Source organism: Crocodylus porosus, unplaced genomic scaffold (genome assembly GCF_001723895.1).
Source record: "Crocodylus porosus isolate Cpor-Errol unplaced genomic scaffold, CroPor_comp1, whole genome shotgun sequence".
NCBI lineage: Eukaryota > Metazoa > Chordata > Crocodylia > Crocodylidae > Crocodylus > Crocodylus porosus.
The window spans coordinates 98,141,979-98,157,627 of NW_017728886.1; the positions used below are offsets into that span (position 1 = coordinate 98,141,979).

The window sequence follows — 15,649 nt, forward strand, 5'->3', positions numbered from 1 at the left end:
GAGGTGAACTCAACTGTCTTTATGGGAATGCCAGAAGCATGGGCAATACACAGAATGAACTGGCACTCCTTCTGGCAGATGAGGAATTTTATATCATTGGGTTGACGGAGACTTAGTGGAGCAATACATATGATTGGGCAGTGGATATTGAGGGCTACAGGCTCTATGTGAAGGACTGGGTTGGGAAGAAGGGTGGAGGGGTGTCCCTCTGTGTGAAAAAGCAGTACCCCTCCCTACAAGTCACGTTTGATTGCACAGGGGAGTCCTTTGAGACCCTCTGGGTCAAGATACAAGGGGGCTTGGGAGAAGGGGACCTGATGGTGGAAGTCTACTATAGGCCTCCCTACCAAGAAGAGGAGAACGACCAGGCATTTTACAGGGAACTGACTGATGCAGCCAGCACTAAGGACTTGATTGTCATGGGTGACTTCAGGTACCCTGACATCTGTTGGGAAGACCATTCAGCCAGCTCTAGCAGGTCAAAAACAAAATCTTGGCAACTTTAGATGACCTGTTCTAGTCACAGGCTTTGGAGGGGCTGGCTAGAGGTAAAGCCACTCTGGACTTGGTGCTGACCAAAAAGGAAGATATGGTAAGTGACCTGAAGATTGGAGGTACTCTGGGCGACAGTGATCATGAGTTGATCAGATCTACCATCCACCGTAAAGCTGGGAATTCTACCAGCAGAACAGAAGTCCTCGATTTCAGAAAGGCAGACTTTGGTAAACTCAGGAGTCTAGTTGGAAAGGCCCTTCACAACCAGTGACTGGATGACTTGGGAGTTCAAGAATGGTGGCACTTCTTTTAAGGAAGCAATTCTGACTGCTCAAAAAGAGGCCATCCCCATGCAGTCAAAGGAGGGAAAAGAGCCAGGAGACCTGCCTGGCTCAATAGAGACATCAGGGAACTTATCAAAAAGAAAATAGAAGCATACAGGCAATGGAAAAACAGCTTAGTATCCAGAGCAGAGTACACTCATGTGACCCAGGCCTGCAAGTATGAGACAAGGAGATAAAGCTGGCAACTGCAATAAAAGACAACAAAATGTCCTTCTATAGGTACATAGGGAGCAAGAAGAAATCAAACTCTGCTGTGAGTCCCTTACTGAACACAGAGGGAGAGCCCACAGTTGATCCTTGTAAAAAGGCTGGGCTCCTTAGTTCTTACTTCACATCAGTATTCTTGAAACCAGGCATGAATTTGTCACCTGTCCAGGGACTCAGAAAATACAGTGATGACAGTAATCCACATAAAATCAGCCCCAAACAGGTAAAGGTACTCTTAGAGCATTTGGATGTTTTCAAGTCAGCTGGGCCACATGACCTGCATCTGAGGGTCCTGAAAGAACTGGCCAAACCCACAACACTGCCTCTGGTGAGGCTGTTCAAAGAATCTTAGAACTCAGGAGAGGACCTGAATGACTGAAAGAAGGCTAATGTGGTACCCATCTTTAAAAAAAGGAAGAGGGATGACTCTGCAAATTATAGGCCTGTCAGTCTGATCCTGGGGAAAACCTGAAAAAATCATCAAGAAAACCATCAACCACCAGCTCGTAACTGGTGGGGTATTGAGAAACAACCAGCATAGTTTTGTTGAGGAGAGGTAATGCCTAACAAATCTGTTGTCCTTTTATGAGCAGGTAACTATCCAGCTCAACATGGTGCATGAAGTGAACATCGTCTACCTAGATTTCAGCAAGGACTTTGATATTGTCTCCCATGAGATTCTCTCACTTAAGCTGGAGGGTACTGGCCTAGACAAGGCTATGGAGAGATGGGTTGGCAACTGGCTCAGCGGCCAATCCTAGTGAGTTGTAATTGATGGGGTGGCTTCATCCTGGAGGGCCGTCTCCAGTGGTATTCCCCTGGGATCAGTGTTTGGGCCCATACTTTTTAACATCTTTATTAATGCCTTGGATGACAGAGTGGGAAGTGCAACAATTGAGTTTGCGGATGACCCCGAACTGTGGGGAAATGTGGGCATATCTGAGGGCAGGGCAAGTATACAGGATGACCTTGACAGGCAGGTCTTATTGGAAGAACGCAATCAGATGAGGTTCAACAGGGAGAAATGCCAGGTCCTTCATCTGGGTAGAAAGAACCTTCACCATAACTATATGATGTGGGGTGGCTCACTGGCTTGCACTGCATCTAAAAGGGACCTGGGAGTGACAGTCGGCCAAAGGATGAATATGAGTCATCAGTGTGATGAAGTTGCCAACTGGGCAAATAGAACTCAATGTGCATCAGCTGATGTGTTGCCAATAGATCCAGAGATGTGCTCCTCCCACTCTGTTCAGCATTGGTCACTCTATTCAGCATTGGTGAGGTCACAGCTGGAGTACTGTGTCCCAGTTCTGGGCACCACACTTCAAGAAGGATGGGAATAAGAGTGCAGAGAAGGGACAGCCGTATGAGCAGGGGCCTCAGGGATAGGACCTGTGAGGAGAGACTCTGGGACCTAGGCCTGTTCAGTCTGAGTCAGAGAAGACTGAGAAGCGTCTGAGAGATGACTTGATGACCACCTACAAGTATGTCAGGGGCAAACACCAAGATGTAGGGGAGCAACTCTTCAGGAAGGCATCCCTCAGGAGGCTGAAGTCCAATGGGCACAAGCTAGCTGAGGAAAAATTTAGGCTGGACATAAAGAAAACCTTCTTTTCCATAAGAGTAACTAGAATCTGGAACACACTCCCAGAAGAGGTGGTGCAGTCACCATCCCTGGCAGTGTTCAAGAGGAGGCTGGACAAGCACCTCATGGAGTTCATTTGAACCCAATTACCTCCTCCCCATGGCAGGAGACTGGATTTGGTCTTACAGGTCCTTTCCAGTCCTCCTATTCTATGATTCTATGGGAATCTATTCTATGGGAGGTGGAAAAATATTTGTCATTGTTGAGGCAGGGAGAGGGTTTTTTTTTTGTTTTTGATTTTTTTTAAAGACCTTACACCATTGCACAAAAAAGATAAAACCATGGATAGAATTAACCTTAGTAGAAAAGTGAGCATCATCTCCTTCATAGCCAATTAATGATAAGTCATTATCATCTGAACTGCAGTTGCATCCACAGGCCCAAACAAAAGATGAGACAGACAAAGTAATGTCTCAGTGTGTACAGATGGAAAGCTAAGGCACACAGAGTTTAAGTCCAAGATTTTATGCCTTCCTCAGCTTAAGGAAATTGTGGAAGGGCACTGTTTGTGCCTGCCACATTAAGGGCCTGGAGCTGGCAGTTGTCAGGGGCCTGATGAGGGCAGCCATTTTGAATCTGGGGCTGGCCATATAAACAGGGCAATTTTGCTGCTGGGGGCCAGGCCAAAACACCGCCTGGCTGCAGAGCTGCTGGTATCATCTGGAAGTAAGGGAGGAGCTGTAGGGGCTTGTCAGGAAGCTCCTGGTTCTGGACATGACCTAAAACTGCACCCTGCCAGGAGTGGGTGGCCTGGCGGGGCTCTCAGTGGTGTGGGAGCCCCCAGGAAATGCCAGGCTAGTTACCACCCTGGTGAAAGGCGGGTCGGGGTGCCTTAACCCCTAGCCCCCACAACCGGGTGGGTTACCCCTTGTTGGAGGGTCTGGAAGGTGGACCCCATAGCAAAAGAGTGAGGCCATAGACTCACACCTGTCTGAACTTCCCCTGACTGGGGTCCATGCTGGGGTCAGGACTGGAAGGGTCGAAGGGCCAGGGGCTCCCTGCGAGAAATGCCCATGAGCTGCAGGCCTGGGGTTCTGGCTGGCCTAGAGGTGGGCCAGGGCTAGTGAGCCGAAGGTCCTGGGGGGACCACATCCATAAGGGGAAGCTGTTCAGGAAGCTATGCTGCCCAGTATGAAGGTGGAATAGCCCGCCTGAGGAAAGGAATCCATGCAGGGTTCAATTATAAGGATTCTGGGGCCCAGTGTGGGGGCTGGTGATAACGATAACATCGAGATGCCATCTGTGAGGCTTGGGCTACAGTGTAAGGGACAAATGGAGCCTCAGATTGCACCCCCTGGCATTGGGGCAGAAGATGGGCAGCCTTCCGCTTAATTTCATCATTTAACTAATTAACAAGAAGGTGGGCAGTTAGCCCAGAAACAGGTGGGCGGGCCACGGTTATATTGGCCCTGAGAAGGCCCCCTGTTACAGGGATTAAACCCACTTTACCCATTTGCCCCATGACAATGTTATAGGCTAGGCTGAGGTGGAGGTCCTCTCCATTCTTGCAGCATAGCTATGCTGCCCTTCAGAGAGAAATGTGTGAGGCTAGAAAGAAAGCATGATTACTGGTCGGATGATTCCCTACACCCTAACCAATCACTGAATAACATGAAACAATAATAGAGCCATGACCCGGGATTTCTTCTGCCTAAGTTGCATGTCATAATTGCTGGGCTTATAGAGTCATATTCTCTCCCTGGCTCTATAGAGCTTTCATTTCTTACTGTAGTGATGAATCTTAAGCTGCAAACATGGAGAATGCTCCAAGCTAGCCAATACCTAGTGACAAGGGTACTCTTCCAACAAGCGGGTGAGATGGGTTTGAATCTCTTCAACCTGATGGGTGCATTGGATGTGGTCTTGGGTATCTTTAATTTATTATATAACTGCCTCTTAAAAGAAAGAATTGGCCAGTCTTCCCTGCCCAAAAGGACTTTCCCATCTAATTCAAGAAAGTAGTTTCACTTGTGAATCTCAGTATTTCATTGGCACATAACCCAGAGGTCAAGCGATGTGTCTGCATTCACGAAAGGGAGGGGTTTTCAGACATGTTGCTCTCTGTGGTACATCCTGTTGGTTAGCTTAGAGTATGGACAAACATAATGTAGCTCTCAAAACGGAAAAGGGGCTTCTGCTCAGGTGTGCACATTAATTGGTATGGTACAGCTCAATGATCCTGTAGCAATACAGCCTATCCAAATAACAGTACCTTTAACCATAAGTAAAATAGAGTTAAAGTTTGCAGCAGTTTTGCTGCATTTGTATTACTGCTGATCCCTGAAGATATAATTGTTTCATTATAACAGGTGACATCAGTATCCTTGGGTAGTGATGATACAGTTATTATCAGGGATCCAGGTTTTCTGTTTACTGCGGAAAAACAGAGATTTCTTCTTTTAAAGGGGACAAATGCTGGAAACAACAGGTTTCCCCTTGCAGGCTTGCTGAGTTCCATCCTGCAAATGGCTGCTTGGGGCTGGAGGGAGTGGGAGGAAGGCGATAACAGGCAGGGGGTGGCACGTGCAGATACACGCGTACACACGCATGTGACAGCCAGGCAGCGTGTTGAAGAGCAGATCCTGCAGCTCCCTGCAGGTAAGTCTATGGGGTGAGGGGGAGGGCATAAATGATGTGTCAGAGGGTGATGGGGGGAGCATGTGCCCCCCCAGATTTCTTCACCCATGGAGGGCACAGGCTGCAGCCTGGCAAGACCAGCATGAGCAGCAGGCACATCTGCAGTAGGCCCAAGTGCCTTTAAGAGGCCCTGAGCATATGCTGCAGTTTGCCTGACTCCAATTTGGGCAGATGACAGGTCAAAGTTAGGTCAAGTGTCACAACATCTAAGTCCCTTTTTGGAAACTATACCTAAAATGACTTGATTAAGATTTCATACAAAGTCTGTAATAGAACCAGGAAATTGAATTAATATGCTATGATTTCACAGTTTGGTATTTTATCCAAAAGACCATCCACAACCCTCTACTCTACAATACCCCATAAATAAATAGTTTTCCCACATAAGCCTCATGGTCTTTATGTAGGTGAAGTGTAGGATGGGTTTGGGTAAAATTTGGCCTATAATGAAAATCTAAGATAAAGAAGGGTCAAAGTAGAATAAACCATTTCTAATAGAAGAAGGGACTCTAAATCATACTGTCCATTTTAATACTGAGGGGAAAGCAATCTCTTTTAATGTTACAGTAAAATGTGTTTGCTTGGTCACATGAAAGATCAATATTTAAACTTAATAAACTAGTTTCAACATTTTTCTTTTGATTCTAGCAATCAATTCGCTGTCAGCTCTCGTAGCTGCCTAAGGTAGGTAGATGTTAGGAAACAGGAAAATGTATGATAGAGAAAAATGAATAAATATGTGAGAGAGGAGATAAATCAGCAAATACTGTTATTTCACAGACTCTCTTTTTATCATTTGCATTGCAGGTAGAGTGCATCTTGATCAAATATTAGAGATTCACTGGGACTCTGTTAGCAAATTCTGAAAAGACAGCAGCTAAAAAAACTGCCCAGTATATTTTGCAAAACTTTAAATTTGGGCCAGATGCATAAAAAAGTGTATAGAGGCAGACCTACTGGATGAACTACAACCCTATCTCAGATGAACTTGGGAAAAATTGTGGTTTTATGTGGAAATCATATGTAACGTCTCCTTCCATTGTACCTTCCTATGCATAAAACTAGGAGAAACATAATTTACTTAATTAAATTTGCTTTGAGGGTCTGGGTTCATTTAAACCTAGAACTCAAACCAAATTTAGTGCAAAAATAAAAGACTTCTGAGATTTTGATTCAGCAAGGGTAGGGCATGACCAAGTAACTTTTTTATTTAGTCACTTAATCAAGTTTTAGAAGGTTCTAAAAGATAGGAAGGTAGGATTGTTATCCTAGCAAGGCACCTGTCTTGGATTTTAAAAAGCATCTTTCTGCAGTTTTGAATGTGTATATTAACTGCAATTATTAGATTTTGGAAAACAAAAGATAATAGCAAGCAACACCCTTTTTGACAGAATAATAGTCTGATATTATCTATTGCAGGTCTGTGGCAGAAGCCACGGAAGTGGATCTCAATATGAGAGTTGGATTACACACAGGCAGGGTGCTTTGTGGGGTCCTGGGTCTCCGCAAATGGCAATACGATGTCTGGTCTAATGATGTGACTCTAGCCAATGTAATGGAAGCTGGAGGATTGCCTGGGTAAGTCTCATAACAAGAGCTATAGTTCTCTATGATAGCAGAAATTATTTGTCTATAGCTGAAGCATGTTGCAAGTCTAATTACACTTGGAATTGTTAAATGCAGGGTGGTTTCAGGTAAGAACTATGATAATCTATATTACCTGCAGTTAAAACCTCTGCTGAGTAATATTAGGATTGAATAACATGGGTATTTCTGTTAGTAATGTCTGGAAGAAATAAATGTGAACAACTTTCTATTAAAACGTAAGTGCTCATTGGATACACTTTCCACTAAAAACTGATAGATACAAAAGGTGGTGATGAGAGAATTTCAGCCAGGAACTCTAGCAAGAATTAAAGTCTTGTCTCCATTAAATGGAGTTGCCACAGTGGATTAGAAGGGAAGATTTGTCTCTGTGCTTCCAAATCTATAAGGTGGTAATAGTTTAGTATTATCAATCAAAGCCAGATTTCAGTATAAGTCATGCCAGTGCCAGGCAAACAATTACACATGCCTTATGTATAAAAATATTAATATAGTACAAATATAAAGGTACAAGTGCAAGTTATGTATTGGGATGTACACATACAGAGTTAGTAATTTAACTGTGTGTGGGTATATTCAGGTCCTGGAATTTTAAGTACACATTGGTCAATCCTCAATATTGGTTAGCCACATATGCATGGATACATATATTTATGCATATCAAATTTTTAGAATGGGATCCACTGTATTGAAGGGTTATTGGTTGGCTTTTTCACCCAATTCAGTTCTGCTAACCAGAGAGAAGTTTAAACCTGCTAACTATTTTGTGGTCAAGATTTACACTTTTTTGAAAAATAGATGGTTTTGGTGGTTTTAGATTGGTTGGCTTTAGGCTCACAGTCATAGGAATTTGAAAAAAAAGATATTCAAAAGAAAGAAATAATCATGGTCTTTTAAACGTCTTCTAGGAAGACATAATGTATATGAGGGTAACATAGATACAGGTGACATCTGAAGAAAGCATAAGGGCAGTTGCAGTACAAGCAGAGTGATCGGCAAGAGAAAAGGAGGGTCAGAATTGAGAATACATTTTAGAGTCCCATTCTTCTTGACAACAAAAAATAAAACCACTGAAAAAAATAAATCCTCAGAAATGACCCAAGAGTCGGATAGTATATGTCAAACAGCAGTTTCTCCAGCAGGTATGGATGCAGTATGCAGCAGTATCTCCAGCAGGTGCTTTAATAAATTCTTATGGTATTAGAATAAATATAAGATACTGCACAGGCCTTCCCATTTCTAAAATCAACAGCTGCAAGTTGTCAAATACTCTAGTAATTTTAATCTGTTTATAGTACCTACTTACTTTTAGCATATGTAGTCGCTAAAATAGCTCTTCTTTCTTATTGGCTAAGAAAATGTATCTTTTCTACGATAGTCATCTACTTTTTGTACATGCAACTCTCACCCGTGTTCGCTTTCTGCACAGGGGTGGATTTCACCCAATTTGAATAGCTCTTAGCTCATGATGTATCATCACATTAAAAAATGTCCTGTCTTTCTCTCTAGGAAAGTTCACATAACAAAGACCACCTTAGAGTGCCTAAATGGTGACTACGAGGTAGAACCAGGGTATGGCCATGAAAGGAATAGTTTCTTGAAGAAGCATAATATTGAAACATTTTTTATTGTGCCATCCCATCGGAGGAAGGTAGGATTCACAAACTGTAGCTTGTTCCATGGTGTAATTTCATAACTTAACCGTATTGTGAATGGGTCTAAAACAGAGGCAGTAGCTATATTCTGTAACTATTAACAGCTCTTCAAACCTACTGTTAAATAGGTCATTTTATTCTGAATGGAGAAAACATAATTTTGTCTGAACATTTCCTTGAGAGCCTGGCCATCTGTGTTTTAAGTAGAAGCAGGCAAAAAAGGAGGAGGTGAATTCCAACCCTGCAATCATGCTATCTAAACAAGGATGTGTTATAGATGCTTCTGCTTACTGTACTGTCACTTTCTCTTACATGGGCATTTCTGAACATTAAGACTTCCATCTTTGTAGTCTCTTTAACTCTTCTCCTACCTCCACATCCATCTCCACATTTGGACATGTTTATATTCTTATTCTTGCTCTCCTAACCCTTTCTGCAATACCTTATCCTACTAGTGGCCCATTTACCAGAACTGAAGGAGTCCCAAGTGAACAGAAGCAGAAAAAATAGTATTTACAGTCATGCTTTGTCTGCAGCAGAAAAGTGAAATCAACTCAGCGGTGACTAAACTAACATATCCTGTAAAAAGTTGCCATGTGATCTCTGCAGCACAGACTTAGCTATCTAGGTCAGGGAAAAATACAGGAGTTAACCATCCTACTTTATAATGTATCTATGAATGCATCAGAGATCAGGGTTTGTTAGTCATTCATGCAAGTATAGAATAAATCTTACAAGGGAAGCTGAGCAGATATTGTAGTGTCTATCTAACGTGCACATGCTCCCATGCTATTGCACTGAGATGCTAAAAAGAGACTTATCCTGGCTGCCCTTGCTCATTCCTCTACCTCGGCTGCAGTCCCACAATGACCTCCATGTCCTCTTCTAATCTCAGCTCTACTCCTAAGCCCCATAATAATATTTCCTATCTTTGCTCTACTTCCCAAGTACCTTTACACCTGCCAGGCCAGTTAAGATGTGCAGAGAGATGAGGAACAATTCAGTGCTTAGGAGAGCAGTACTGTTGTTTCAATTCTTTTTTGTTTTGTTTTTGTTTTCTCTTTGGTAAAAAGCAAAAACAAAGTTATGGAGGTGGAGAAGGAAATTAATGCGCCAAAGACATTTAATTTCACATCTCAGATATTGATTAGGATTTAAGTGACCCTGATGGAGACATTGAGATAAGCTTGGTTCTTCTCCTGGCCAGGTCTTTCCAGATAAGGAAAACAGAGGCTGAATGGTTGGATAATAAATTCCAGGGGATGGGCCTGGTGACAAGTATGATATCCAAGTTTGCTTATTATAATATAATATATAATGTAATATAATTTATAATTTATAATATAAATATATTATATAATATACTGCCTTTTCTTTCAGCCCCTTCTCACACCCTCTAAAACAAGTTGTCAAATACTAGTGAAAAAGAGACTGAAAGGGATGGCAACCTCAGTTTTCAAGAACTAGCCAACTAAAACCAGAAGTTCCACTAAAAGCAACCTCCTTTTATTTAGGCAACATCTTGGTCTGTTACGAAAACCATGTGACCTCACCAGAAGGCTTGCAATTTGCTAATCAAAATTTGTGTATATACGGTTTGTACTAGCTTTTTCAACATCACATTTTCTGCTTGTCTTATGGCCACCATTCTATAACCTGTTTATACTTCAAAAGGAACTTTGATACTTTTTACCCATGTCAGATAGCTCACGGTACCTAGTGTACACAAGTTACCTGAAAGTCTATCCTAACAAGATCTGTTCAGAGATTTAATGGAGCCAGAGGAGTAAATACACCTATGCACATACACACATCTGAGACATAAACCCCTATTCCCCATTTTGTTAGTCACCCTCCAGCTAGTGGAGCTACAGAGGAAACTTTTCCTCAGAGCAAGTTATCTATGGCAAAAATGACCCTGTGGCCTAGTGATGGGGAATCCTAAATTCCCATCCTTACATTTTTCCTTCAGTAGCAGGAGACTTGACTTGATCCAAAAGGTTGCTTTTGAATATAGAACTGTTCTTCTAGCTTCCCAAAGTACAGCTTTAATCCCACATGACTATCCCAGGATGACTACCATAGGAGTGGGTTTTTTGTGTGCGCTCGTGTAGACCCCTAACAGACATTACACTTAAGACATGATAACTATTTAATCATGTCTTAAGTAGTAGCCCAGCCTCATGTTCATGCAATTCATGTGTTATAAAACAGGAAGTAAGACACAAGATTACTACACATATTTTGTATAATAACTTTGTGGCTGGTTGCCATTGCACATTCAGTTTAAGATGTAGCTGGTGGGGACTCACAACCTTGGGGGTACACAAGAGCCCTTGACTCTCTTTGCCCCTGAGGCAGGGAGCACCAGTCAGCTGCCTGGCTTGCTGTCATGATCTCCTGGGATCCCCCTACCCTAGCAATATGGTGCAATTAGGATCTGATCCCCAATTCCACCAGCACACCTCTGACCATGCATGTACGGTATGGTGGGAGGAATTATTGTTGGGATCATGGATCAGATCTTATCACACCTTTAACTGAATGTCTGCAAGTGGCTTTAGAGAATGTATGAGATATAAAACAATGCTGAAGAGATCCTATTGGACTAAATGTAGCACCGGTTTGAGCCAAAATGATAAATCACACATATTTATGTAGTATTTCCATATGTTAAAGGCTCTCCTAAAAGGGTTGTTGGTAAATCTGGTCAACCAAGGCGGTTTTTTTTTTTCCTGTGGTGTAAGATGCAATTCATGCTTGTTAACAGCCAAAAGAATAGATTCTGCTCTAACAGGCAGTGCTAGTTTTACCATGGCTCCCTCAGCAGCGGAGTTAGGTTCTATAACAGGGATGGGCAATTATTTCAGGCGGCAGGCCGCTGAGTGAGTTGTCAAGGGCTTCGCACACAATCTTACAGAATATATCATTCTATAAAATTAGAGACAAAAAAAATTATATATTAAAATAGAAAATCTACTATAACATTTTAACTTTATTTCAAAAAATATTTTTGTCCTAATTTATGGTTTTTTTAGTAGTATATATAACAATTGCATAATAGTTCAAGATAAATTCTTACTCTTGTATATTGTGTGGGGGTGGGAGCGGGGAAGGCATGGGCAGTGGGAGGGGCGGGTATGTGTATTAGGCAGGTGAGGAGTGTGTGCGTGAGTGTGCAGAACTGCTCACATGGTAGGTCCCTGGAGCCAGCATGAGGTCGGGAAGGGAGGCAGGCACATGCAGCAGAGCTTGCCTGAGGGGTGCAGTGCAGGTGCAGTCCATTGCCCCCCATCCAGTCCACAGCTGCCCCTGTGCTACCCGCAATGGGTCTGAGCCCTGCCTGCTGCCACCCAGGACAACCCATGTTGAGCTCCTATGCCATGCCTGCTGATGGCCCCAGCCCTGCCCAGCATGTACAGCTTCATAGTGGGGCTGCCGGCCACCCACTTGGTCACCCACAAGTGGCTGCATATCATGGCAGGTGGGTGGAAAGCAGCTGGGAGAAGGAGATGGACCCCCATGTGCTGGGGCAGGAGCTGCCCAGCTGCAGCTTCCCCACCACCTGCTGCTACTTCCCTGCACTACCTGCTACCCAGAACAGCACAGCAGGGACAGGAGGAGGAGCTGTTGAAGCCAGAGGGAGCTGAGCACTACTTGGACAATTGCAGCAGTGGCAGGAGCAGCCTTAATAGGAAGTTGTGCGCACTGGCTGGGGCCAGGGTCGGGATCAGGGCTGGGGTAGCGCAGTTGGCAGGAGCACAGTGTGAGCTGCCTTGGGTGGGGCTTAGCCCCATGTGGAGCACTGAGGGAGCATCTGCAGGCTGGATACAGTCAATTAGCAGGCCAGATGTGGCTTGTGGGCTGTATGTTGTCAATTCCTGCTCTATAAGTGAATATATGTATAAGTGTTTCATTATGACAGCCTGGGAAAAGGAGGGGATGAGTAGCTTAGAAGTATTAAGTTAGCCAAGTAATAAGGCTGTGTGAAGCTTTGGTCCCTGATTTGACTCAGTGGAGATTTGGCCCGATTCAGTGGCCAAATCTCCAAGTCCGAATTGAATCAGAGGACCCTTTAAACTCTCCGAATCGAATCAGTATCCTCCAAATAGATTCGGAAAGATTCAGTGATTCGGACACAGACACAGATTTAAATGTATTGTCTACATACCTCTAGGTACCAGGGACTTGTGAATGCTGTGATGCTGAGGCGCATGGAGTGTCCCAAAGAAGCATGGGGGGCTCCCCAGCGTGCCTAGCAGCAGACCTGGAAGTGGAACAGAAGCACTTTCGGTCCACTTCTGGGTCCACCAGGGAGTGTATGGAGGGCCCCTCCCCTGCCTATGCTCCCCCAGTTTGGCTACTGGTGCCTCCTGGGTCGGGGGGGCACACCTGGGGTCCCCCCCATGGCTGATCGCCAAGCTAGAGGGACATGGACAGGCCCCCATGCGCTCCCCAGCAGACCTGGAAGGGTCAGAAGTAGTTCTGGTCCACTTCCAGGTTTGCCTCTGAGCACGTGGAGGGCCCCCCTGCACTCCTGTGAGATGCTCCATCTGCCCTAACATTGCAGCATGCACAAGCTGTGCTGGTACCTCTAGATATGTAGAAAAAATATTTAAAGCTGTGTCTACATCTGAATCACTGATTCTCCAAAATCAGCATCGAATCTTCAGATCCAGATCCGAATCGAATCTTCAGCTCCAAATCCGAATTGAATAGGGCTCAGTTCACACACCTTTACTAAGTATCACTTAGGCATCTAAGTCCCTACAGGCAGCCCTAAGTCTTTAAGGAGATGTTTATAACACAGCAGCAACTCCTGGCCAGATTGTTCTTAATCTCCATCTCTAACCTATCATTGTGCACATGCTTCAAACCAAGAAGTCCACTGTTGGGGCCTTTTCAGGGTCATTCCCAGTGGCCAGTCTCAAATATCCCAGAAATAAATGTCTTGAGAGTAGCCCTGGGGGATGCCTCAAAATATATTCCCTGTTGTTTTTCTGAATGCCTTTGGGTACAGGTGGCTTGGATATGCTCAAGTACAGCTTTTATTTTGATCCTGAGACTAAATTTCAAGAGGCAGTGAGGAGGAGGGGACCCAGCTACTTTTTGTGTTATGATTTTCCAGGTACATGAACAGGATGGAAAGGGATCACCCTTAGTCATCCAAGAATTGAATAGATATGACCCTAAGGTTTTAGGAAAGAATGAAAATGGAAGAACAAGGTCCAGATTCACTAGAAAAAAAGAGTGAAAAAATAACAAAGCCTTTTAAATAAATTCACCTATTAAACTAAGCAAGACTAATGTGCATTTTATTTGCAAGGATGAATAGCGAATAATAAGTGAGTACATATTTCTTTATATCTGAAAGGAGCATACTGAATAATGAGAATGTACTGATTAGTTTGTCACCAGCTGCAAAAAGCAAATGGCAGCTTCCCCATTATTGTGTCACTGATTGATTTATGGAAGTGGCAGATGTTTCTGTGCTACATGACTAACAACAACAGCTCTCTGGTATGCATCAATGGAGTGTCTAGGAAACTGGCAGGAAAACACTTCATGAATTTTACAGGTATCGACTCACTTCTCCAGTGGACTTGCAGATCAATCAACATGTCACTTTGCAGTTCATCACAGCATATCAGACCTTTCCATGGTCATTGTACGCTTGCATGCTGACCAGTGGACCAGAACATTAACAAAAGTGTTCATGATCTTATCCTTACATTCAACAAACACATACAGTGTGTGCCTTACCCCTTGTATCAACTGGTAAATCTCCAAAAACAAGAACACAAAAAACTTTGTCACATTGGAAAAAATTAATACCTTTAATTGGTTTCATATGTCCACTTCCTTAATATTGTATTCTTTCCTCCCGAGCCTCGCTAACTGAAACATGGCCACATTTTTATTCTTTATACATCATCTCTGATATTAATATGAACTGACTTTAGCAGGTATGATGCCAAAAGGAATGAAAATCAATGTTATCAGCAACAGATGGCTGAGAATCTGTTCAATTTGAAAGGTAAATGGGCACAGTTTTGATTTTTTTTTTTTCATTTTTATTAATTTTTATTTAGAAGAAGATATATACCCTACTTTCTTCAAAATCTGGTCTGATGGAATGATCTATTGTCACAATGATCTTGTTAACCAAGAATGAAAATAACAACATGGGAAAGCTCATTCATGCACCAGTTACACTTTAAATGAAAACAGATTATAAAATATTCACAATGTTTTAATCTTTCATTTGAAGCCCATTAACAGCAAACTCCAGAGGTATGCTGTGATTATTAACTTGTGGATGATAGGAAGTAGAAAGGAGATTATCTGTGGCCACTGAGTCAATTTTCATTTTCCTTTTTTGATTTATTACAGTGAAAGATGAGATTTATGCTGTATGGTTTTGTTTATTTGTAATCAACAAGCATTACAGCCAGAACTCTTACATTTGACTGCCTAACATTAAATTAAGAAACCCACCTAAATAATTCATCTGATTTTCAAAGGCACTGAACGCTGACAGTTCCCATTTAAGTCAAATGAAAATTCTGGCTGCCTTTCATAATTCACAAGCTAAAGCAGATGGATTCCTTTTAAAAGAGTGCAAATTAAATATAATCCCCAACCAAAATCCCAACTCAGAATTACATTAATTTAATGATATTATACATTGATACAAAATTGGGCTCTGCCATGACAAAACTATTGGCAATGGAAAATAAGATGGATCAGGTTTGCTTTGAATAGATATCTAGAAATCTCAGTGCTCATGTCAAAAAACTAAATCCCTTGTACCTTTAAAATAGGCCTGCACATGTCATGAGAAAAGCTTTTCTGTCATTATAAAAACTTCATAGGATTTCAGCAGGAGACAGGATTTCAGCTCCTCTTCTGAAAATACTGGATATTTTTTGAGGTATTTGAGAGGTACTGGGCAATGACAAAGTATCTGTTCAATTTGCAAGGGATATAAGCACAGTTTGGATGATTTTAAAATTTATTTGTTTCTTTGGAGGTAGAGATACCCCCACTTCATTCAAAAC

The 15,649-nt window shown here is 42.7% G+C and overlaps 1 protein-coding gene across 1 annotated transcript in view; it reads left to right on the forward strand.

Annotated features, from left to right (window-relative positions):
* The window catches only part of ADCY1 (adenylate cyclase 1), a 262,521-nt gene that overhangs the window by 172,215 nt on the left and 74,657 nt on the right, over positions 1 to 15,649 (forward strand). Inside the window, exons 7-8 of the mRNA XM_019535907.1 lie at positions 6,748 to 6,906; positions 8,443 to 8,584. Coding sequence (XP_019391452.1) covers positions 6,748 to 6,906; positions 8,443 to 8,584 — 301 coding nt within the window. The remainder of the gene's footprint in view (positions 1 to 6,747; positions 6,907 to 8,442; positions 8,585 to 15,649) is intronic.